The sequence below is a fragment of the Gallus gallus genome, chromosome 8 (assembly GCF_016699485.2).
Source record: "Gallus gallus isolate bGalGal1 chromosome 8, bGalGal1.mat.broiler.GRCg7b, whole genome shotgun sequence".
Taxonomy (NCBI): domain Eukaryota; kingdom Metazoa; phylum Chordata; class Aves; order Galliformes; family Phasianidae; genus Gallus; species Gallus gallus.
This window is the reverse complement of record NC_052539.1, coordinates 24,276,985-24,303,044: the sequence shown is the minus strand read 5'-3', so window position 1 is coordinate 24,303,044 and position 26,060 is coordinate 24,276,985. Positions and strand designations below refer to the sequence as shown.

The window sequence follows — 26,060 nt, the reverse complement described above, 5'->3', positions numbered from 1 at the left end:
TCTGGAAGACACCCATTTAACCAGCCAGTTCATTTTCATACCTGTGCAGGAATCTCCCCTTCCACAACGTGCCCCTCTTCTTTAGCATTGTGCAAGGATCTAGGCTGAGCACAAGTAATGCAGGAGATGCAGTTCTAAAGAACTGTTCTCTCTCTAGTTCTCTCTAGCTGCCATTTTATTACTGGGCTGAGACAGATATACAGATCTCCCTTAATTATAGTCAAGATTTCTGGTACGAGCTCATGAAATCATATTTTCATCCATATTTAAAAATACAAACCCTCAGGCTAAGGATCATCATCTTGTTCTCTTTAATGCATCGAAACACCTGGTGCCTTATGAATTTTAATGGCTTTATTCTCATTATGTGCATCGCTTCTGTGAGGTAGGGAAGAGACATTTTCCTTTCCTACAGCTGGAGAACTGAGATGTATGGGGAAAAAATACCTCACTGAGGATCATTCAGAAAATTCTGTGGTGCCAGAGGAAATATTCCCAGCTTCTATGAGAGCTAGCAGTGTCATGTTCTAGGAATGTGGTTTTTGGGGCACCTCAATGGAAATAATAGCAGTGAATCAAAACAGACTTTTGCTTTATTTTCTTCAATGTGAATTATTGAAATTAACTCTGTACTTTTTTCCAAATATAAGTAAAAGTGAATATTTAGTGGCTTTTTTTTCAGTTAAGAAATGAAGAAGAAGGTGTTTAAAGGACAGAAAAAGGGCTGCACTTACAGGAATAACGTCCAATTGAAAATATGTGGTTTGTTTTCTTCAAGAACTTATGTCCACCTGACAAACAGAATAGAAAATGCATAGAACTTGGGGGTGAACATTTGTAAAACAAGATCTATTACACGGGACTGCACTATTTACATTAGCAGTTACTATTTCCACCGTGCTCTGCTGCCATTCTCATATACCTTAAATTTATAGGGGTGAATTTCATTGCCACTTAAATCATGCTGTTTGCATTTGTCATCAGTGGAAACAAATTTTGGCTGATGAGATAAAGACACATGATTAGACATCATAAACATCCACTTGGGGAAAAAATCCAAGCCAAACTGGAGGTTCACCTTCCTGTTTTATGTACTGCTTATCGTGCGTACAAATGGGCACCGCAAAACGTAGGGCTCACAGACATTTTTAGTCTTTCTCAAGCCTAACCAAACAGAACAACATTGTGAGCCAGCTGAGCTCAAAAGCTCCAAATAAAACAACTCAGTGAATACAGACAGGATCAAATCACGCCTTAACCCAACGTAACACAAGAGTTCATACACTGTTTACTGGAAGGATAAATCAGAGCAGTTTTTACCACTGAATATTCAGGACTGCATCCAGTTTAACAGACTTTGAAGCAGGTACCTGGAGACTCAGTCTGGCTCACATGCTTTAACCGAAAGAGGTTTTTTCTTTGTTTTGATTTTTGCTGTTGGGTTGTGTTGTTTTTTTGTTTGTTTTTTTTTAAATATGCCATTAATATTGAGAAAAGAATATAAGCACAGTAGAGGACTTATATTTTCATGTGAATCCTAAGCACTGTTAAAATAATTTCCTTTCTCTCTTCTCAAGCTAAAGCCTATTTTATTTTGTATAGAAATTCCATTTCTTCAAAACAGGGCAGGAGAAGTTCGGTATCTGCTGTAGTTAGGAAGAAATCCAGGCTGCAAAACCAAGAATCACACTTAAAGGAGTTTACAGCTGAAGACTGAATTGTATATGCAGGCAATAGTTTAAGGGTGTATTAAAAGACTCAGAGTTTAAACTATAAAAGAACTTTTTTTTTTTTTGATAGCTTTGATCTACATTCCAGTATCTTTTACCAAAAGCCACTGTGTACCTATGATAGAAATATTTGTCTGTCTCCTGTGGCAAACTAGCATTTTTTAATCATTTCCGTTTTCCAGATATCTTTTATCTCACAGAAGCCTGATGCCAGCACTGTTCACCACTGTGTGTGACCAGATGTTCTCTTCTAGTTAATTTTTAAGAAGTTCAAGCTGCTCAGAAGCCTAGAGTGCTCTGAAGTCCCTAAATGTATGGTACCTATTTGTCATAAAAGGAAAGCAACATGGAAAAAAGATAATTCCATGATGAAAATGACGCTGGAAAGGGACTTTGAAGCAGACAACACATGGGAGCCATGACTTAAAACTGCATTAGGAAACCTTCAGCCCCAAAAAGGAATAAATTACTCATCCTCCTGAAAATTGGCCTGGACATCTTCTGAAATGAAGGAACACTTTCTATTAAATAAATTTGCTTTCCTGAAACCATAGTGCAGATGTGCTGGGCCTGTCATGCTCCTTTTTATACGACTCAACCTTTTCAAGATTCCTAAAGTTGTGCTTCCACCGCAAAGAATGAGTTTTTCAGAAAGTCGTAGCACTGTTAGGGCTGTGCCAGGACCTTATCCTTCAAAAGAATCAAGGGAGAGAGGTTCACCCTCCTGATCCCTTACTGGAACTGAAATGCCGTGCAACAGTGTCACCCTCAGGACGTGTAAAATGTCTATATATTTGACAAACTGATTCCATATTAGTTTGGCCTTGATCTGCAAAAAGACAAGCACAACACAATGCCTTAGTTCTGATTGGTGATTTCTGCATCCATTCGCATGTTTTATCATAATAATAGAACTTTAACGTGTCTGTTTTGCAAAAGCATGCTCAGTCCTTTTAGCCAGGGTAGTGACATGGATACTAAGGACATGCTTCCTAGCAAGGTGGTTGTTGGTACAGTGTGCAAGAGGCAGTTGGACAATGCCCTTAATAGAACGCTTCAACTTTTGGTTAGCACGGAAGCGGTCAGGCAGCTGGACTCAATGGTCTTTGTAGATACTTTCCAACTGAACCGTTCTATTTTCTTCCATTCCATTTTATTCCAAATGAGATGATTATTTATGTGCAGTATGCATCTTTCCATGGACCCTGAGATAGGTCTTTTTTTCAGACCTGCTGAAATAAATTTTGCCCTTGATTTTAGGTGTGCAAACCCTGATGGAGTCCACTGACACCAGCAAGAAGCTATTTCAGATGTATTCCTATACGACCGAGGACAGGATTTGTGGCTCATGTTGTACAGTAACAGTAGTCAGGAGTCTACACAGCTGATGATGGAAGTCATGCACAGGAGAGTAAACACAAACAAATCTTTGACGTTAAGGGAATGTCACTGAGAAAGAAGAGACACCTGACTTCAGATTATAGTAAATAGGAACCGCAGTCCTGTTCATTCTTCTGCAGAGCTGTAAATACTGGAAACTTTATAGTCCTCATGTCAAACTACTCAGACTCCATTTTTACTGTCTCCATACCCTTGCTGTACTGAATACTGCCAAAAACCCACTCTAAAAACAATGTTCTTGCAAGCTAAATTAGTTCACATGTGAGAAATGCAGGACAGAGAGCAGCGTCCAAAGCTGCTTTATGCCCAACACAAATATAGGCCAGTAAAATATTACCAGGACACATATGTTGCAAAAGCACCCAGTCAGGTGGCTTTAATTCTGCAGCGTGGGAGACTGCAGCCAAAGACTGTCTGGTGTGGCAGGGATTAGGTACTGATAACATCAAAGTCTGAGAGCAAAACCAGATTGCTGCTGCAGAGCAGGGAGTGCCCCCGAGGGAATGGGTGTTCTGAATCAAGGAAACATCTGCTGTACCTGTGGCTGCTGGCCTAACTTCTTTAAAAAGATCTGCAAAAACCAAGTGCTTTGAATCAACAGATGATGTGGTCAGGACTCCAAATGAGTATTTCAGACATTCAGTAGTATAATTACAACCAGAGTTTGGCCTTTTATTTGTAATAGAAGTTAACCAGGAGCCATCAAACTGTCTATTCCAATAGCTGTATACTTGTGCTTCATGGACAATTTGGATAAAGGCATGAGCAAGAGAATAGTCTAACAGTGCTGATATCTGTCTCACTACCTTACTTCTCAGAGTCAGCAACGTTTTGAAGAGAGCAGGAGGGCATGCACGTCCCGGGGGCACTACCAAAGCATTGCTTGAGCTGAAAAATGATTTTCTAAAACAATTTAGCTTCCTAAAAGAGCAGAAAGTTCAGGGACTAAAATGAGTGAGTAACGTTAATTGCTAGATTAATTGCTGGGAGACAATGGAGAAGGGAAAAAGGCCTCCCATTAGCAGTGACAAGGTGATAAATAGTTTTATATGTATTACAAGCTGCACCTTCACAGCAGCTCCTTAGACCGGTCTGTGTTTGCTACAAGTTTGCAGGATTTTCTTTAAATTCCATGGCTACATAATTGCAGAACACCTGTTGCTTTAGTCATGCATACACAATTCTAACTGTTGGTATATCTTTATGCCTGAATCCTCATAAAAAAATGAGGGAAGGATTCCAAAACTTGCTAGTAGAATAAACCAGCTTGTGCATCACAGCAGGATACACTCAGAAGTGTTTAGTAGTTCACTTGTCTGTATATGCTGATAGCACAGCAAATACAGGCCAGCTATGTCATCTGTGGTTCAGTAGTAAGTCTCGTCTGTAGAAAGTTCATATTGGAGCTTCATATACGCTCACTCTTTCAACCTATGTTAAACACACCTGCTCTGTCTGGCAGAATTCCTGAAGCAGAAGATGCTCTGGGAAATGTGTCCTCTGTTCTTCCTCAGGGCAGACAGTATTTAGCTCTTATTTTTTTTACATAACCAAAAGCCACATGTCTCAGTTTCTGTTTTACAGTCATATCCTTGTCTTATACCTAAATGTACCTATGTTCAGCACCAATCTCCCTCACTTTTATTCACTATATATAATTCTCTATTATTGTGTGAGATTATTTTTGCCAAGAATGCCAAATTGTGCCCCTGAGGTTAGAAATAATCAGTTGTGCTAGAGAAATGAATCCTAGATCACTTTGTTTCCCACAGTCTTATTTTGTGTTGTGTATTTTATAAGCAATCAGAAAGTAGAACTGGAAATCTAGAAATATTTTATCTGCTTAGCTCTCTTAACTGAATAAACACCAGAGCATTTATAGGTGGTGGCAGCAACAATTATTACTTCTTAAGCACTGACTGTTTCTTTAATGCAGCATATGACAGTGATAAACACAGTACCTGTTCTGAGTAGAGCGACAGCTTCACTTTATGATCCTGATACCAGATCCATGTGGGTATAACTTCATCCTCACAAAGGTAGTAGAGATGTGGCAGGGCTGGTCTGATTTCAGGTTGGATGCCTGGAAGATAGGAGGACAAATATCAACATGCAGCAAGGTGTATCTCTACAGCAAGGCTTTGTCAGATGTTTCCCAAGAGGTCTGACTGAATCCATAAACTCCCACTCATCTCCTGAGTATCTGTGGCTGTTTCATACTTTCTCATTATTTGTTCTTGGTCCATTAGAGTTTTCTTCCACAGATTACTCCCTTCAGTGTTTTTAATTAACAAAACTAAATTTTGGCTAATACTGGATTTTTTCAATCCAAGTAAACCAGCTTAAAATAAAAAATAAGCTGAAGTTCTGGCAAACACATTCAGGTCAGCCATTCACTAGATAAATTGTGTCTCAAAGACTGGATCACAGTGCATAATATATTAAAAATTATTGGGAGCATTCCAGCATCCAGTATTATGTGGGTAGTTGTAATTCCTGCAGGATAAAGAATGATAAAGAAATAAAATGCTTTAATCCTCCACAAATTTGTCTAACATTTAATCTAGCTACTAACTGCATGATATTTCCTTTCTCCAGCAGTCTCCATTTGTTCTTAATTCTTCTAATTAAGACTATAAAGTGGAGATAGAAAATAGAAAGCATCAGCAATTAAATACATATTTCTTTGTAGTGCTCTGTCTTGTACATGTCGTACATAGTTAAGACCAAGGCCGGACTGCTCAGTGTGATTCTATTCTTCAGAATAATCCACATTCACACAGTAGGTTACAGCAGGTTATGTCACAATGATTACATTATCACTTTGCAATCCCATAGAACCTTATATCTGATCACCACAAACCATAAAACAAATGCAATTTAATATCAATAAACTCTCTAACAGTGTTGAAGCAGAATTCCCTTATGAGGCATACTAAAGCAGTAATGAACTTTTCCCTCTCCTGTAAACCTCCTCTCCATCTCTCCCAGGTCCAGCTCCATCCAGCTGTCCTTCAGCTAGTCCCCTGCCTTGGCCAAGCTCCTGGGGCTCAGGCAAAAGGCTGTGTCTGTATCTGATAGGAAAACGATGCACATCTGGCTGTTGTCTGTGTCTTGTTTTGGCTACAGATTTGACACTTGAACCAGAGAATGATCGGCTTTTATGGAAAGTTTGCAGAGATAACTCAGTGCTTTGCACTGTTGTTACAGAAGTGAAAGCAGCCAGACTTGCAGCAGTGTAGTGAGTACTAACCACATCACTGCACAATGAGTGCCTTAAGCTAAATAATTCTAATTAAACAATGGTGTGTGCAAGGGAACTGCATTAATTTAACTAAGTCTTGATAACTGAACCTTATGACGAGTTGCTTATGTGGGGAGAGCCTTCTAATCTCATGTCCTTGCAGGACACAGTCATCATCATGCCTGGGGCCCTTAAGCAGGACAGGTAAAATGTAAGGAGACACTGTCAGTGTAGAACACAGCTTAGAGATGCTGTGATCTACAGCATCCCGCTTCAGGCAGCAAGAGGTTATCTGAGCTGCCTCGCCTCCACTGGCATGAGAAAGGGCCAGGAGGGGTAAAGATGGGAAGTGAAGTGCTGTGCATCATCATGAGCTCACCTGATATTAAATACTGTGCCCAAAGGCAACAGCCTTACCAAGATGGCAAACGATGCCTCCACTCAGCTTGTCTGCTCTCACAGAGGGCCAACACTACAACTCATTTTCAGTCTTCTGTTTCAATCATTAGACAGTGCTGCTGGCCTGTAATTGATTTTTTCTTCCTCTGCTTTACCCTGAAAAGATTAATTCCCTGTTTTAGTAATTGCTCTGTCTGATGGTATTGAAACAGGCTTTACCTCATAATTCGAGGTGTAAGCATAATGTCACGTTATCATGACTTAAAACAGTAATAGAAGTGTTTTTTTCTAAACCAATGCTGCATGCATATGCTGCTGGTGCAAAGAGGAAAACAGATCTGGAAAATGTCTCAGTTTGGCATGCATTTAACTACATAAACAGTTAGCAATTCTTAGAATAAAAATAGCCTTTTCACATATGCTTAAGAGCTGTCTTGCCTTGAAGCTTGAGTTGGTTAGAAAATTCAGAAGGATTCAGGAATTATTCTCTTTGCACAAGTTTATGTGAAAACATAGAATTGGGTCACAGTGTGCCACTGTCTCTTGCCTTTAGGTTCAGACACTTGGTGCTGTTGAAAATAAATCAGTTCTATTGGGACCATCAGAGTAATCATACAAATATTGATTCTCAAATGCTACATGGAAATATTTGACTTTTCAGCTTTTTTGCTGAATTATTCCTCTTTGAAGCCTCTAGAGGGTGCGCTCTCCATTTCAAATTATGATTAAATAACTTTCTACAAGGCAATAATCTAGTTCAAACAGAAGTTATAAATTAACTCCAGGTATTATTGGGTGAAATGTTATGGTCTGAGATAAACTCAGAAAAAAGAACATGAGTCGCCTTTGGAATTAAAAATATTTCCGTTTCACCACAGATCTCAGAGTGTATGGTCATTATTTTGGGCTATAGCTCAGCTGTCAGCACAGATGAAACTGTTTGCCTCATGTCAGTCTTTTGCTCTGAAGCCTCAGAACAAAACTAACAGCAGAGACTATGCAGCTCTAGTCTCAATTCTTTTAATCAGGAATCAGATAATCTGTTTGAAAAGCAAACTGTGACCAAACCTCTGCAAAATCCACACTGCTTAGGAGTTTAGTGATGAAAATGTATCAGGACATACTACTGCTCGTAGGTCCTCTCACAGAAGTGCCTCAAGTCCCAAAGTAGATTCCAGCACCCAGGGATCTCAGGAGTACCTCCATGAACTTTGATTCTGTCTTGAATAGCTCATTATCTAAATAAGCAAGACAGAATGCAGAATAAAGAAATATTCTTCTCCCCAGTTAGATGGGGAAGGGAGTTACACCGTTTATGTTGTCAGTTACAACACGGAGACAGTGGTAGAGCCAGAAGCTAAGACTAGACTTCCTGGGTTTCACTCCAGTATTTAGAAATGAGTCCCAAAATATGAATTCTGAAGAAGTGTCTCCCTGCTGTGCTTTGCTGAGTCAGTCACATCTGTATGGCAGCCTCCTGCACCATTCAGCCCTTGTTAAGGGTAAATAACTAATATCTCATAGACCTGAGACCCCGTAAACAGAAATTGCCTTCAGTTCTATGGAATTGATTTTATTTGTTCATTTCTAGGAACATGTTTCCAGCCAACCTTGTTGAAGCCACATTCAAGCAGGTAAGTGGCTATTGTTCTTTTACCACTGAAAAGGTGAGCCAGCATCATAGAAAGATGCACATGATATGTCTTCATAAAACAGAAACCAGATGTTGATACTGTGTATTACTTCAGATATTACAAGTACCTTGAGTATTTAAGAATTAATGAGTTCATTTCCACTAGCCTCAGCAGTCTTGCAGCCTGACTACAACTGGTAAGTCAACATCATTTTAAAAGTCCAGTAAACATCCCACCTGGAGCTCCCATTGGAGCAAAGCTGTGTTATGGGTTAGGCCGTGGATACATTCTTTTCCATTTCTTTATCAAGACAATCCTTCAGGATTTTACATTTTTGCTACAGCATAGCATTCTAAGCTTTGTTTTGAGATATCATGTAACAAACCTCAAACTCTTTTGAGGATCAAGCCTGAGTAGCAAAATGAACAGCAAGTGCTTCAGGCTAGTGCTGAGCTATGTCAGTCACACAATAGCCATTTCTCAGAGAGAGGATGAGTCAAAGACACTTCGTCCTGCTAACAATACAGCTCTGCTGCTTCCAGACTGCAGCCAGTACACATCCTGGTTGTGCAGGGGGATCTATATGTGGACCCCATTTTCATTCTATTCTTTGCTCTGCTCTTGGAGGGCACCGTACCACCACATAAAGGAAGAAGAGAATACAATATCCAACTCAAGCAACATTTAGGAAGAATTTAACTGCTGAAATTGGAATTTGGCCAGAAAATCTTATCTAGAAGTTATGAGTAAGCAAGAGGAATGGCTGTAATTATTTTATCTGTGGGAATATTTAATGGAAACTCCATGAGGCAAAGAGAAGGGCAATCGAACACCTGGGAAGTAATTCCCGATTGTGTCCTGTAGGAAAGGAAACACAAGGGAATGTCTAAAGCAACTCTATCAGGTCGTGTGTTTGCTGCACAAGGCTCTGATTTTAGAAAATTCTGATTTTTGCTGTGCCAAAAATCCAACATTTTCTACACATAGGGTCAGGAGCTGTTATTCTTTTCATGCTGTTCCCTTAACAGACAGTCTTATTTAACAAAGAACTTATGAACTCTGATTTTAACTATTAATTTTGTGCTGGGATATTACAGTAAAAAAAAAAAAACAACCTTTGTTTTCTTTCAGTATCGCACCAAGAGTATTCCCATCATTAAAGCTAACAAAGCGTCATCTGAAAGCACAACTCATCGCATTATAATATATGGAGTCCAAGATGAGAATGGATCCAATGTCCAGAATTTTGCCTTGGACATCACTCCTCCACCTGAAGTGATTTACAAATCAGAGCCAGGCACTAGTGATGGCATGAATGTGCTAGGGATTGTGATATTCTCTGCCACAATGGGTAGGTTTCAGACATGTTGGTTTGCAATAATCCAAGTCTCCATTTAAGAGAAAAAGATAACGGTTGGGCTGATGGGTTTCTTGAATAAGAATAACCTACTTCCAGACAGAGTCCTTCACTAAAGTTCTCCTCAGCAAGCAGTGAATTGGTTTTTGCCTTGGAGTCTGCCCTGTTGTTCTTACCCATTCTTAATCACATTTTATTACATTATTAGTGTAAAATATAACTATCACTTCCCTATCTAAGAGCACAGTTCAGATAATACGCCTCAGAGATATGATGGGTGAGTTTCAGAGGAATATTGGTTAATCAGCTTTAAATTTGTGGATCCTGTCTTTTATTGAAACTTCATCATTTTAATTTTTTCATTTTGCAGTGCTTATATACCATCTAGTAGCTTATCTCAGTGAACTGTAAGAGCTTCTCTCTAGCTGATTTATTTAGTTTCACTTGCTGAAGAAACACTGTTGCCACGTGTAGTATGTTATCTTTGTGAATTAGGAAGAGGGACTTTAACCACTCCCTTAATATGCCCTACTTAATGAGGACAAAGGTTATGTTCTGATGATGATTACAGGAAAAAGCTGATACAGTTTTCTTTATCTACTATCTAATTTCTTCTTCGAACTTACCATGGTCAGCTATGGTTGTTCCGTAAAACATTTTGACTGTATTTATTATATTACAGTTCATACAAGCACAAGGGGTCAAAAATCAAGTCCAGAATTAGCAAATTTCTCTCTCTTTTTAATTTCTCCAGTATGTGGCATTCCATATGCAACACTGGAAATTGGCTGTCCGTCAGTTTGTTATATCTTATAGCCAATTCCCAAAGTACAGTGTCACATCAACCAATATTCCAGCCAAGAATTATTGGACGTGAATAAATTAATTACATGTTCTTATTAGAATTAAGGACTTCTTAGAAAACCATTCATTGTCTTCACAGAGCTGAATGTATTACTGTTACCATGCCCTAACTCTTGCTGGCCCAGGAATCGAGAGATGGAAGCTGAGAGCTGGCTTCCCCCTGGCTGATGCACAGAAAGTACTGCCTCTACTGCCACGTACATGACAGCCCCAGCTGCTGGGTCAGCCCTGGCTGTAGTAGCTACAAACAAACCCGAGACACTGAGACCTCAAACATGTCAAGTGGGTGACAGAGCCCTGTAGGGAGCCAAAGAAAAAGGCTGTGCCTTGGCTCCCCAGTGCTCTGTGTCTGCGTCAGGTGAGATTTTCAGATATATTGTCTACTCCTACTGCACAAAGATCTATATTCATCCAGCCATGTCCCATTTAGTTTACCTTGAGTTATAGCAGGGAAGAAAAGCTCTGGGGATTTGCATGAAGGCACACGAGAAGTTAAACACAAATGCCTACATTTGCAGGTATAATGTTGGGAAGAATGGGAAACAGTGGTGTTCCTTTGGTCAGCTTTTGTCAGTGCTTAAATGAATCTGTCATGAAGATAGTGGCAGTTGCTGTTTGGTAAGTAACAGTTTTAGTAACCTTTTGTTTGTTAGAGAGTAAAAAAATGTTGACAGAAATGGCATAAACCTATTTTAAGGGAAATAAATGAGGGTGAACAACCCTTAGTCTTGTGGGAATGCCCTGTCACTTTAACAGAGGCACCCCATATATTGCTCAGCAGTGTAGCTGGGTGGGTGGATTATAATACATCCAGCCCACACACGGGAGCACCTCAGGCTAGTACTCCCATACCCTGTAGCACAGCTCCACAGAAATTCTCACCTGGTTTCAGCTTGCTTAAGCTAATGGGCCCTCAGGATCTGTACTGCAGCCAATGTACTTCCTGCTAGCTTGGCAGTCTCTGCAGTGAACACCACAGTTCAGAAACTAGGTAGTCTTCTGCCCAGGCAGTCCAAGAGCATGTCTAATGCATATTGGTAATTCTCTTATGTCTTCCAAAGACTGCATAAGCATCTACTTAGCAGTTTCCAACTGTCATATAAGTATGAACAGCACAGCAGAGCCTGGGACTCATTCCCTAGCTGCCAAGAAAATGACCTGCCTTAAGCTACAAAGTCAGAGCCTTCTTCTGAACCCAAATATTTTAAGTTCATTCCTGACCAGCAATATTACCCCAGGTAAAGGAACAGTAGGAATTGTGCTTCGGGCCTGCTCCTCAGGTGTGGGACAGGGCCTAGGCACATCGGGCCTGACACAACTGGGTCCAGCTGTGTCACTTACGGGTGGGTGCTTTTCTTACACTGAGAATAGGATACAGGAGTTTTCCCCCTCATGCTGTTTGGTGGAAGTGAACTATCTCCTGTTAATGACTGCATTTCTTTTTCTCAGGTACTTTCCATTTGGAATCGTGTTCCTAATTGCTGGTAAAATCTTAGAAATGGACGACCCTTCAGCCATTGGGAAGAAACTGGGGTTTTACGCCATTACTGTAGTGTGTGGTCTGGTTGTGCACGGGCTGTTCATTCTGCCAATGATGTACTTCTTTATCACCAAGAAGAATCCTATTGTCTTTATCAGAGGGATTCTTCAAGCCTTGCTGATTGCTCTGGCCACCTCCTCCAGGTATTATCTAGTTTCAGTGCGTGTTTGTCAACATTTGGAAGTTATGAGTGGAAGCTGTTGAGGGACACAGTTTGTCCAGAATACATTTTTGGAATTGGTAGAGAACCTCCTAGTTCAGTCATACGGTAACATTTTACACTTTCTACTCATCTTAGTCTTTGGGTTTGGGTACATTAAGAAAAGACTGTGGTCGCAAGATATTGTCCAGCAGTGTAAAAATATTCAGCTGTTCTCAAGGAACAATATTTTATATATTCCTTCTAGGGAAAGTGTACAGTGAGCTTTAACCATAGCTGAAGAGTAAAATGGGAAACATCTCATGAACTGGTTAAGAAAAAGAGCACCAATGTGGACCAAATTGTGGATGAAAGGTTCTTGAAAGGCCTGGAATTGACTATCATGCAGCATAAGACATGAAGGACAACAGAAATCACATTTCCACATAGCTGATATAACAAAAAGACAGCAATGTCGCATCTGTGGCTGGAGGCTCGTTAGTCTGAAATAATAAGAGCAGCTGTACCTATCAGTACATGGTACAAGTGGCTTTTATTAGTAGCAGTAAAAGGTACTCAAGGGACAGCGCAAAAGACAAAACTGAAGTAGTGGCGGACCTGTGCCAGACTTGGGAAAAGAGCCTAAGACATTCACTCCTACTCCACTGGCCTGATTAGGCTCATTATTTCCTTATAGGTCCAATGAGGTCCAACAAGGTAATGTGGGGGCAGAAGCACATATGCAGATGGTTGTTTCTCTCGTAAATATACTTACATTAAGGCAAGAGTAAGCAGAGCAGAAGGAATGTATAGGCATTAAAAGAATGGAGAGGAGGGAGTGATTATTTCAGCGCAGTTGTAATGTATTGGCTTTCCAGCATGTGTCACTTTACAGGGTGTTTTCATATTTAATAGTTTGCTCCTAACTGACCTATAAAGAGCAGCATACTGAGAAATATAAAGTCAAGAATAAATTATGTGCTGGGTGGTGTTTTAAACTCTAATTAGGTTTATATAATTAAGGCAGGCTGTTTTATTAGAGTATAGAAAGCTTGAAGTTTGTGATGTCGTCACATCCCCATGTTCAAGTAAGATGTTAATTTTACACTCAAAGATGTTATTGTTGGAAAAGGCTCCTTACTCTCACATTTGACACACTTGACTATCTGCCCTATTCCTCTAGGAGTTCTTGGAGTTCTATTTCTGAAGGTGCTCTATTGCTGACAACGCAGGCTTTTTCTCTGTGCTATTTCATTAATTCTCTTTTTCTAGAAAGGAATAAGGAAATAGAGATATTTTTTCTAGGAAAAAAAAAAAAAACCTTTAAAAATCTCATCTGAATTTTTCTGTTTTGAGGGAACAAAAAGAGAAAACTTTGTTCCTCCTTTATCAGCTACAGAATAGATTGTCCCTTTTTTTTCCCTACTTTAGTCAGCTCACTTTTTCACCACAACACATTCCATTATCAAGTATGGTTTAGTTGAAACTGGATTCCTCTTTTTAATTTTCCTTATTTTGCACCATCACTGCAATTTGATTTTATAACCATTTAACATATCCCTTACTGGTCTTTTAGGGCTTGTGCTTTTTTAAATAGCTGTCTCCTATCAAAGCAGTTCACTGCTTCTTCATTGGACCTCATCTCCTCGCTGTGTCTCTCACTTTGAGAGTGTCAAGTCCCTCTACATATACAAAGAGCTTTCTTTGCAGCTTATAATAAATTCAGGCCAAGGTTTGTTACAGCATATTTCAAAGCTGAAAATGTTCCAGTGCTAAGAGCCTTAGTCATAGTGATAAAACAAAAAGTCAGATGTGATATGGTAACCAAAATACACAACTAGATCTACTTGCAGGGTTTTGATTCCCTTATTCTACATGAGTGCCAGAGTTATATTACAACTTGGAGAAAGTTGTAGTTGGTTTGGCAATTTTTAGATCAGTTATTTTTTTCTCTTGATTATTTGCAGTAGTATAAGGAAAGAATATGCATGCCCTCTAGTAAATGTAAGATGGCCCTTCTAAAAGACTTCCATATCACAATGATCATCAAAGTTTAACATTTAGGCAGTGTTCAATCACTTAGAACCCCCCATATCCATTTAGGAACTCAGCTTCTCATGAGGAGAGTTTGGCTCCAAGGGAAGTCCCCAAAAAAGCCAGTGTGGAGTACTCAGCAGGCGTCAGACAGAGCTTCAAAGTTTGGGAACAGTTCTGGCAGCAGCCAGCAGCTCAGGCTGTCAGCAGCCACCAGCAGGACTTGCTACTGGAAGGGATTTACTATCTCTACTGGCAGAAGCTACCACCAAAGTTAAAGTGAGCCCGGAGGAATGGCTCTGAAATTCCAGGTTTGAGGCTCAGATATTTTTGATGAATTTAATTTTTTCCTCTTCTTACCAGTGTGTATATTTTGTAAATCCATATAGGCCCAACATGGGTTTTAATGTTTTGCTTCTCAAATAGCATTGTCTTGTCTAGAGATGGCTGAACTTTTCACCTTCATTACACTGAAAGGAATGGATACTGCACATAACTGAGCTTTTGCCAAAAGAACATGCACAAATGCACAAGTAATTGGGTCTGGACAGGAGAGCTGCTTCTCCCGATAGTCAACACATCTGTATTCGGTTAAATAATACTTGCCACAGGGGCATTATATAACACTCATCATGTGGGTATTGGATTTTCAGATCATCTAAGAGAACAAAGAGCTGGTTTTAAGTATACTGATGGGTTTCTTGCAGATGTTTCTCTGTCAGCTCATGTCTACATCTAAAGATAGAAAGAAAACCACAAATCAGTGTTCTGATACTCATTCCAGTTAGTCTGCACCTGTGGAAAGCTTTCTTTTTAAGCAAAAAGTCAAACTGCATGAGGGAAAAACAGTACCATGTGCAAAACCCAGGAATGTAACACTAGGGAACCTGGGAGCCACTTAACAGTCATCTCGTGGCAATAATTTCATTGGATCTGCACATTATTTCAACCCATTTTCCCCTCAGTGAAAGTTTCTGCATAGCCATGAATTTCGGACCTGCTGCTTTCTTCCCCCCACATTAACCCTGATCTTGTCACCTCTGTATTAAAAAGCAGTATTTGGCCCACAGACAAAAATTCCTCTTGTTTTTAGCTTTCCTCATTCCAATGGTATGAGGGAGAGTTTTATTTTTCTAGGTCATCTTTCCATACCATTAATGAATTAAATCAGCATCTTCTCAGTGGTACATCCCATCAAAAGAAGCAATTTTCATCTTCTCTGAAGACAAACAATAAAACATGACTCGTTCAAGGGTTTTGCTGCTTATGAAACACTCAGATCTTGGCTATTGCACAGTGTAAATTAAAGGCAGATTTAGCGAAAGGGAGAGATGAGATCAGTTTGTTGGTTTTTTGGAGCAAATATCAAAATGCATTTGAATGATAAGATAAACAGAGCAGGCTGAACAGCTGTTCTTCCACAGTGACTAGCTGTCTTTGTGCCTCACACCACTAAGAGCTTGGCCTGATCCAGCATTAGCTTATGTTCAGTCCCTGCAGCTGCAGCATTTTATCCAAAATAAAATTGAGATAAGACTCTAAAAATGTATTTTTAATTGTTAGAGTTAGCATGGGGAGAAGATAGCTCTCTGAGCTGAAAGCTTTAGGAAAGTTTTAAAAGACTTAGCAGATTAAGATCAGTGCTTTAGAGTATTTTTTCCTCCAAATAAATGTTACATGTCAGGCCTTCACAGTTCTACCCCTCTGTTTACTACTGGATAAAGCTGCTTTCAAGAACACAAATTTAACTTAATTTAACTGGATAGATAAATTAGTGTATTTTTATTAAATGTTTTTTTTTATTCAGCCATTGAAATAATGTATGACCATAACTCAAAAATGATAGTAGAAAATTTTTTGTTCTTTCTTTGCTACTACTTGTAATTAACCAGAGCCAAACCCTTAAATATGGGACATTCTTTCAGTAGCAGCAGTCGGGACAGACACTCTGCTACCTCTGAGATCCAAATTTGAGTGAGACTGTATGGAATAGATGTCTGTGCCAGGACACCAGGATTTTCTGCTCTGCGTTACCTGCATTACTGCTTATTTTTTAAGTAGTTTATGATAAAAGAGGCATAAAGCAATTCAGCCATTCACAAATGAATGTGTAAAAAAAAAAAAGGCAGATGCATGCCCAAGAGAGAAATGACATCTAGTGTGTAGTTTGAGGTGTTATGCTTTGCTCTGTTTCATTTTCAAAGTAAATATTGATTAAGTATTAGGACTGCCAGTATGGAAAAGCTGAACATAACCCTGTTCACAGAGGTAATCAGATTTTTCAATTCCTTGTCCCTTCTGTTTATTCACACATCCAGTGAATTTCTTTTGCCTAGATTTTCGTGGCAGTGACCGTAGTAAATCATTCACCAGTCAGGCATGATAAGGCTGGGGAAAACAGAGAGATTGTATTGAAAGCATCCTGTCATAGACCTTTCTTGGTCCTTCTATTATTTCTATTGCAGGAAGCTACTTTTCCTTTCCAAACACCAACTGTGCTTTTCCTCCAACAACAGCTTGCACAAATACAAAATGACAGCTCCTACTCATGGAAACATTTTGCTAATGCATTCCTGAAACTTTGGAGTTATGATACCAGGGCTTTCAGAACCCCTCATGACTTTTTATGTCAAATGTAATGTCTGAGAAAGAATCTGTCGATCAAATGTGTGGGTTTTTTGTTTATTTTTTTTCCCTGAAGAACAGATAATGGTCACTGTAAGACAGCAGAGGTAAAGTGCTGATGTGAGACTCACAACACAGTGACTTAGCAATTCAGACTGTGCACACTAGTGGGAAGACACCACTGTTTCACTGCCAGGGGCAAGTAGCTCACAAGAGAGCATAAAATTAAACAACTCTGTATCGTGATACCAATACTTGCCCCCAGATTATTTCTCTCTTTTAAGAAGTAACTTTAAAGTATTTACGTAGCATTTCCTTGCCGTGAGTTAAGAGCCTTTCTTAGTTTGTACCTTTCCTTGGTCTATGCCTATTCTTGCTGCTCACAAATGGCTCTCTACTTCAGAAGACCTGGAAGGGAACTTTTTAAAAAATCAGTGCACATTAGTTTTCAAAGGTTTTAATAATAAGCTGCAGGTGTGTTTCCTCTCTCTTACATTTGAGTGTACAACACTACCTCTGCAGGATTTCTGTCCCTTTTCTTCAGAAAGAGGGAAAAAGAGAATTACATTTTAATTTTTTTGGAAAGCAGAATTTGCAGATAACTCTAGCATGTGTATGTGCAACTGCATTCATCCCCCAGTACTCAAGCAAATGAGTTACAGGGCAAGTGAGTCACATGTGCAGACCAAGGAATACAAAGCAGTGCTCAGTGCAGAATCTACCCTTCTGGGAGAAGGTTTTCTATAATTCATTCTGTTCCCCAGGAAGAATAATAATTTTGGCGTATTTCTGTCCACTATGTTGCAGTTCAGCCACGCTGCCTATCACATTCAAGTGCTTGCTGGAGAACAACCACGTGGACAGGAGGATTGCAAGGTTCGTGCTGCCTGTGGGAGCCACCATCAACATGGATGGGACCGCACTCTACGAAGCAGTGGCTGCCATCTTCATTGCACAAGTAAACAACTATGAGCTGGATTTTGGGCAGATTATTACTATAAGGTATAAACCTCAAATTCCACACACCCAGATTTGCTTGTCCAGTTGAGTGTGATGTTCTTAGGATTCTCGTGTCTAGAAATGTTCAGGACAAAACTCATGTTCACAATTTTTGAAGCACGCATTTCTCATAGGACAGTTATTTTTAAGTAGTGCGGAGATCAGGGAGTGTAGAAGGGGAAATTGTACTGGTACCATTTAAAAGAAGCAAATAGCAGGGTTGAGAATATTTATCTAGTTTTTACCCTTAGGCACACCCTGGATCATTTACCAAAGTTGGTACATTTTACTATTATTATTGGTGTTGAAAATTTTATTTTAAACTTCAGAATCATTTTCACTTTAGTTTGTATCTCTGCATAAGAAGAAGGTGTTAAAAAAAGAAGCTAAAAGCCCTGTATTAGATATAGGGAATAATGGGTGTTAGGAAGCTCTCTCAAAACTTGGGAGAGTGAGGCCAGAGAAGGAAGAAGGATGCTACTATCAGGGCAGGTTTTCATCAAGATGTCACAGCACTCAGATATTTTTTAGATGCCTTCTCTGCTGCTTGTCAAAATAGAAGCCTTCATGAACAGCCATGGTGGTAGAGTGTGCTATAGCTGCATACTGCTGTCCTTGAAAGGTCGGTAATGGATCCAAAAGAAAAGATCCAGCTGAACAATTATTGCCAGAATAACTCCAGTGACTTCCAAAGAATGCCTCAGGGACTGAAACCTGTAGGTTTCCAGCAGGGAACAAATGATTAGAAAAACACTCTTCATAGTCAGAGCCTTGTGCAACACATTTGAGATCGGGTTACTTACCCACCCAGTGACCTCATCACTGCCCCATTTACTCTGCTGGGCCTTGTCCATCCTCTGCTGAACTTGAAAAGCTTCATGACAAAAAGGAAGAAGTCCTGAAACTAGCCCCAGATGACAGCTGGGTCTTGCTGATTGACTTCTGGCAAGATCTGCTTACAGTTAGCAGAAGAAACAAATTGTGCCCATATGAGCTCTTGCTTTGGGTTATCTCTCCTTCTCACTAAAAGTTATTGGAATGCTCCTGTACTAAAGTTTAGTCTTTTGTGATTTTGAATTTGGGGATGTTTTTAGAATGTGGTCCCAAAATATGGCTCAGACTATGGGCAGACAGTACATATACCTTGAAGCAGAGAATGGTGATTTTAAAAATTAGGAAGGAGGGAGGAGGGCGATGGTAAATGGCAAGAAGGTAAGTTCTAACTCTTACTTAGCAGAACCCTCTTTTATCTTTTTATTTTCACTGCCTATATTAAGTACTAGTGTGTAACAACAACAACAACAACAACAACAACAAAAAAGTGAAGACAGTAAAAGGAAAATACAAATTAAGGTTACAAAAATCCCCCCAAAAAAGGAAAAGAAATGAAAAAGCTGGGTTACAAAAGAAGGGAAAATAGGAATTCACAGTGGATTCAGTACCTAAAGAATATCTGAAGCCCAGTTCTAACTACGGGCCAAACCTTCCCTAAATCCAGATATTCTAGGAGGTGGAGAGTTGAAATTCAAACACTGGATGCCAGGATAATTTTTGAAAAACGTTAGAAAAATAATCAGCCTACTCTGCTCACAGTTTGTAAAATCCAGGTTGGCAGTTTATATCAGTGTGGTTATACAAACCTAGACGTGGCAGAAAAAGAGAATAAAGATCATATTCCTATCAACTGAGCCAATTAGTGGAAGAAACATCTACAGTGAGGTCAAAATACAGTGGAGAAGCAGATGAGCTTGCCTGTACAATGTTGGATAAGCATTCTTATTTTTGCTCCCTATCACAAAACATTCTTGCCTGAACTGACCTGGAAGGCAGAAGCAGTTGTAATTAGCAAGCAAGTTTAGAGCACTTTTCATTATCCATATTCGTTATACTTATCTCTTATACAACTACTGAGCTTCAGTACCTTCCTTCCTATCTATACTATGCCTATTAAAATGCCATTAAGATGCTAACTTTTTCAAAACTCAGTTTTAAACCTTTCTCTTCCCCCATCACACCCACACACAAATGTATTTATTTCAGGGAAGGGCTCTAGTTAGAAATACTTAGGCTGCTCTACTGGTACACTGTATGGCTGTGAGCAAGATACTGGATATCTCTGTCTCAGTTTCCATACGGGTGAATACTGTTAGGCTCATTTTCCATCAAAGAAGGCTGACAAAGCTTAGGTGCTTGCCAAAAGCTCTGAAATTCTGGATCAATGAATGCAGTGGATTATCACCGCATACACTTTATGTCACCCATTTACAATAGTCAAAATTCTGGTTTTTTTTTTGTCTCTCTGCTGGATGGCCTGGTTCTTGGAGGTGGCCATATAGGAGAGAATGAATATATACAGTTACTTCTGCTCCTGGAAAAAGGAATTAAATCCATCCCCTAAAGATAGCATTATGAAGAAAATGTTAGGCCCACCAGGTCCACTCTTGCTCTGGTGTCCCATTCATTTCTGCTCACCTGCCTGAAAAAATGGTGTGAAGGTCAAGTAAAAATACTTTCCTGAAACTGAAGAGGTACAGTCACATTCGTGCTTGCTTCACATTTGGATCCAAATATGCAAAGCCATGTGCTATGCAAGCTTCACCCTTGGCCTAGCCTCTTTACCCTTGGCCTAGCTTCTGTGTGTGGATTGACATGAAAGGCCTTCACTGCTGCCAGCACAGGATTTGCCTGGCACGGGAGCCACGAGTGATGACTCAGAGAAGTCTGCAGAGAGCTCTGCTGCCGAGGCTGAAGCCATAGGGAGCAGCACTGGCAGGCTCATGGCACTGGTGGTGACATGACCTACCAGAGCTGACATCACTCAGAGAGGCCACAGCCTGGCAGCCTCCTTTCTCCTCACTTGTGAGGTCAAGGGAGAACACAGAACTTCCTTACCAAAGGGAGGGCTGCAAAGGTAGAGTGTGAGAATTTAGCACTGGGCAGTGCTAAATAGAAGAGGTTTGGCTTGTCCTTGCTCTTTGAGCTGGCTTCTGTATACCAAACACCAGCAATCCATCACTGGTAAAGCTTACTCCTTTCTCTCTTTGTTAAAGCATCACAGCAACGGCTGCCAGCATAGGAGCTGCTGGTATCCCCCAGGCTGGCCTGGTGACAATGGTCATTGTCCTGACCTCAGTCGGACTCCCAACGGATGACATCACACTGATCATTGCTGTTGACTGGGCACTGTAAGTAACATTAAGCATCTGAGGCTTCCAGTGTGACAACACTGTTAAAAAGCCAAATGTTCTCCAAAGGTATTATTATGAATATACCTAAAAGGCAGGGGAAGTATGTATTTTGGACAAGGATGAGGAGCCAACGCTCTTAGGAAATGTGTTTTGCCAGGGCTGGTTTCAGTGCAGAAGTTACTTTGCTGGATCCCTAATCACTGAGGATTTTGCAGCAGAAACAGAAGCTGAAACTTGATGTATTCAGACTAGAAGGGATTCCTGTTACCCATGAGAAGAAGTAACTTAAAAATTCACAATAGATGATTTATTTGGACTCTTATCTTGTTATGTCAATGTCCATAAAGAAATAAACATATTTTGAATAGTCTAGGAAGATGATGGATTGGTAAAATACTGGTCCCTAGCTCACTGGCATTTCAAATAGTTACATAACTAGCAAATATACTCACAAAGAAACAATCCTTTTCTAAAAAAAAATCATCTGTGTGAAATATATCTCCATTACCAATCTTAATGCAGTGAAGTTTAGTTATGTCAGAATTCTGTGTAAAAATGTATCACAAGTCCATTCTGTTATGGTGCCCATTTTGTTCAACTTCAAGTCAACGAATTTTTCTACAAAGAACTGTGAGAAGGAATTACTTACTTTCCTGTCCAGAATAATTGAATATTATTATTGCTAATAGGAATCATGAGAAATGTGTTGTTTGCATATTCTATGACACATTTTATTTTACAAGTATCAGGAATATTCTCATGTGAAGGAAAAAAAGCATCTGTTGGGAGTACCTAAATGTGGGAATGGCTGTTCACGTTTTATAAAGCAGCCTTTCTACCACTAGTCATTGAAGCTCCACAGTTGTAGAAGCACAACAAAACTCAGAAAGTATTTTAAGCTGTATTACAAAGCCCTTATCCCTCTATATTGCTTAGTTTTCACCCAGCTCTTGCAACATCAGCATTTCATTGTTTTTCCAGTAAGTCTTCCAGTGTATATGGGAATTCTGCTTTTTGTTTTACAAAACATCTCAAAACAAAAACTCACTCAGGCTACAGTTCCAGATGCTATTAAAAAGTGAGCAAGGAACAGACTCAATTTTCTGTCTTTTGTGGATGAACTTTCATATACAAAGTATATTTCAGTATTTCAGCATGTGGTTTCAAGAGTCTGCAGATGCAAAGTGTCAACATGGTTGACATGGTGTGACATGATGAATATTTTCAATATTAGCTTTGGAAGCACCAGAGTACGAAGAATGCTTAAAGAAGGCTGATTAGATGATCTCAGAAGACTGAAATACCCATTACAATGCATTGAAGGTATTACAACTCATTTAGGTAGACATAACATGTATGTGGACTACATACCTTTTGCTGGTGCCTGGAAACAAAAGAAGAAAATTAGAATGTTTCTCAGCTCATTTACTGAATACAAGATAAAAGTTTTGCATCTTTAATTATAATATGTTCTAAAGCTCAGATACCACTCCAACACTTGCTGCAAGTGTTTGCATTGAAAGAAATGCTATGAGCAGGAGGTTGGCCTCTTAGTTGAGAAATTTCAGTGGTGTGTGATGTGGTTTTACTCACATGTGGTGCAGATATCTGCGTGCAGACAGGAACACGGAGCAGGATTGGTCCAACAATGTGCCAGGCTATCCATTTTCTTAAGAGTTTCAGTATGGTGCTCTGTTTCCTCAAAACAATTCTGTCTTCAGAGCAGATCCTAATCAGAGACCGATAGAGAATATAAACTTTGGAGCTCTGCTCATACAACTTCTTCTCCATCACAGCTCTTTGCACAGTCCAAAATTAACATTCCAGAACAGCCTTCCATGAATCCAAATCTGATGGTCAACCAAGAGGAAGCCTACATGTACCAGGAACATCTCCCAGTTTGTGCTGTAACAGTTTTCCCTTCTTAACTAAACATGGTTGGGGGAACTTTCCTCAAGGCAAAACCCAAACTCAGAACAACAGGTAGCAGAAAAATGGAGTCAGCAAACAACTTTAGCACTGGATACTAAATTCAACAAACACATTTAGGTGTAGGCGCTGAAATCTGATGAAATTACTTGCGATTGCACATATGATTTGGATAACAGCACAGGCAAATAACATTTCATGCAAGAACTCTTTCTTCTAGTTAGGCAAGCAACTGCACAAACATTTGCATGCATAGATTACATGCCTAAAATATATGGAGAAAAAAACCTCAGCACACAGTTTCAATTTCTTTTCTATATTCAGTTACAGGATCAGAAATCTGGGCATTGTTGATATTGGACTGTCACTACCTTTAATAAGCCAAACATCTGGACATTTCTGAGCCTCCATTTTATAACTCACATTTATAAATTAAGTTACCAATTTGACACATCTTTCAGATGTGAATGTTTTTCTTGGAAAAATGTGATATATTTCAGCCTTAAAAACTATATCACCTATTTGAAATCTCACCAGTTTTAACTAATAGATTCCAAGCAGTTTCAAGTGAAGCACTTGTCCATGGCAACCACTTACTCTGGTGTATTTACAGTCAATATTTTTGAGATGGCGGTGGGTAAAAGATGTAAAATAGGGAAGAACTGATTCCATAAATATAGTGAAACAGTATGTATACCCAATACTGTCAAACATAAAAAGTGAAATTGGAAAAAAAGGTAACTGAAAATGAAGAATCTTTAGGAGCCAGAGGTGCCAGGGCAAATATGGCTTTATTCAGAAATGGAGAGGATTTAAGTTAGTAAGTGGTCACTCCCTGCTCAGATTGTGAGTTTAGTTATTTAGCAATCTTCTGAGTATCTTTTAATTGTGTTCTGTAATTCCTATTTATACAATGATCTTCTTGCTGAGAAGACTGCTTAAGAATGCAGGACTGGGATCTTGATACCTACTACAAGGTACTGTTTGGACTGGCTGCCCTTTACTTGCATTGAATTAAGACATTTGCATCAGCAGCATCCAAATGAGGCCACAGCACTGGAGCTCAACATAAAAAAGCAGACAGATGAAGTCTTGATCTGCTGTGCTAAGACTTTCCAGTGCTGGATCAGTGTGCATGCAAAGGGAAGCAATAGCACATAGGTGTCCAACCTTCTGGCTTGCCTGGGCAGCACTGACTGAAGAGGAGTTACCTTGGGCAGCATATATGTAGGCTACACCAAAACTAATGCCTCCTATTTATTTCCATGGAAACTATGACAGATACAAAGAGTATAATAGCACGACTTGATAAATTCTCAGCTACAAAACACTATTTTTCAACATAGTCATCACCATTGGCTTTGCATTTTCACCACAGATGAACAAGAGGCTGCATGCTGTGCCTGTAAAAATTTTCACCAGTAAATGTGACCCACTGTCACCACTGCTGAAACACACCGCTCACTGCCTCACTGTGCTCACATCCACCGTTTGGTCTCCATAACACTGAGCAATTGTCAGTGAATGTCAGTGAGTGCCCTGTTTTCCCTGTAGAGGAATTCAATTCCACCCTTTGCTTCATACGCACTTCCATGTCAGATGCTACTTTGTCAGACTGCCCTTCTGCTGCCATCTCTTTTTTTAACACAAAAAAAAGAAAGCAACACAACCACAGAACTAGTGGGATATGTGATCTTGCTTTCGTGGAACCGTTGCATCAGACTGTGGCTGCAGTTCTCAGTGAGATGTCAAGGTGCTGGCCAGAGAGCATGTGGAGGCACAGTGCACTAAGCTCCGAAAAGACTGGAAAACCCAGTGAAGCAGCTAAATAACTTAACTTCTGAAGTTGTTGTCCTGTAAAAATAGCCAAACTGACTTTTGGCTATAAATAGTGCAGTGATGAAGGTATGGGCATGCACCCAAAGAGCCAACAACTTACCCTAACTTTGTCATTTACCAGAGACAGGTTTAGAACAATGATCAACGTCCTGGGAGATGCCCTGGCTGCAGGGATTATGGCCCACATCTGCCGGAAGGAGTTCATCAAGGATGGCGATGAGGTAAGAACACCGCGAGCCAGGGTGTGACAGTGTGTTGTGCTGCGGCAGAGCCTGCCAGCTCTCAGCTTCCCACATTTGTTTCCAAACAAAATGTAAAGGTATTTCAGACAGAGGGCAGAATTGGGCAATGGGCTGCTTAGACAGATAGGTGAAAGAGTCTTTCTTCATGAGTTTATGCAAAAAGCCACTCAAGTTCAACTCTTGGCAGCCTGTATCTGGCACGCTGGGGCTCAGAGCAAGAAGGAGCAGCTGTGCTGTCCTGCACACACACGCAATGCTGGAGCTGAGCTCTGTGCTCAGTACCCAAGCCTGGACAAGGTGTGCTGCTCCTGAAGGTAGGACCAGCAGCAGAGCGGGTGACAAACGCTTGGGTATGCACATAGGGGTGTATATGCACAAACAATAAGCTCACAACAAAAGCAGCCACATCCAACTCCCTGCCCCTGCCCACCACATCTGTCCCTGCCTCCCTCCACTCCCATGCTTTTTTTTCCTTCTTTCTTGGCATGCATCACTCAGTCTTTTCTTATGCCTGGAATGCCTTCTCATAATCTTCCTTGCAATTCTCAGCGAAGGAGATTCCTAAATCAGTGAGCCCACCATGCTGAGAGGTGCCAATCCCCAACCATTCCAGCTCCTGGCAGACCTTTGCGAGCTTTCTTTCGCAGGGCCAGGACAGGTTATACAGAAAAGGTTCTTTGCAGTGACTGCCATTCACAAGGCATGTTTCACTTCTGTGTGTCATCTGGAGTATTCTACTCACCTACAGATCTTAAAATCAGCAGTACTAACAGCAAAGTTTTATTGACAGCATTATTTCTGCCATTGTCCAGACAGTCTTTCAGATAAATCCTACTCTCAGGCCTTATTGGAACATGCATTTAAAATTCCAACTCTTTCAAGTTTTGTAAAGGTCT

At 40.0% G+C, this 26,060-nt stretch overlaps 2 protein-coding genes across 2 annotated transcripts in view; one reads left to right on the top strand and one right to left on the bottom strand.

The window, feature by feature from the left end:
• CPT2 (carnitine palmitoyltransferase 2) overlaps positions 1-26,060 on the bottom strand; it is a 60,147-nt gene that overhangs the window by 23,759 nt on the left and 10,328 nt on the right. Inside the window, exons 2-5 of the mRNA XM_040704679.2 lie at positions 22,748-22,883; positions 6,793-6,930; positions 5,093-5,214; positions 735-791 (exon numbers count right to left, since the gene is read on the bottom strand). The gene's annotated coding sequence lies outside the window, so the exon portion shown is untranslated. The remainder of the gene's footprint in view (positions 1-734; positions 792-5,092; positions 5,215-6,792; positions 6,931-22,747; positions 22,884-26,060) is intronic.
• Positions 1-26,060, top strand: part of SLC1A7 (solute carrier family 1 member 7) — a 45,049-nt gene that overhangs the window by 16,701 nt on the left and 2,288 nt on the right. Inside the window, exons 4-10 of the mRNA XM_426662.7 lie at positions 8,366-8,408; positions 9,540-9,759; positions 11,148-11,247; positions 12,079-12,312; positions 17,775-17,969; positions 21,017-21,151; positions 25,044-25,143. Of these exons, the coding sequence (XP_426662.2) occupies positions 8,366-8,408; positions 9,540-9,759; positions 11,148-11,247; positions 12,079-12,312; positions 17,775-17,969; positions 21,017-21,151; positions 25,044-25,143 (1,027 nt within the window). The remainder of the gene's footprint in view (positions 1-8,365; positions 8,409-9,539; positions 9,760-11,147; positions 11,248-12,078; positions 12,313-17,774; positions 17,970-21,016; positions 21,152-25,043; positions 25,144-26,060) is intronic.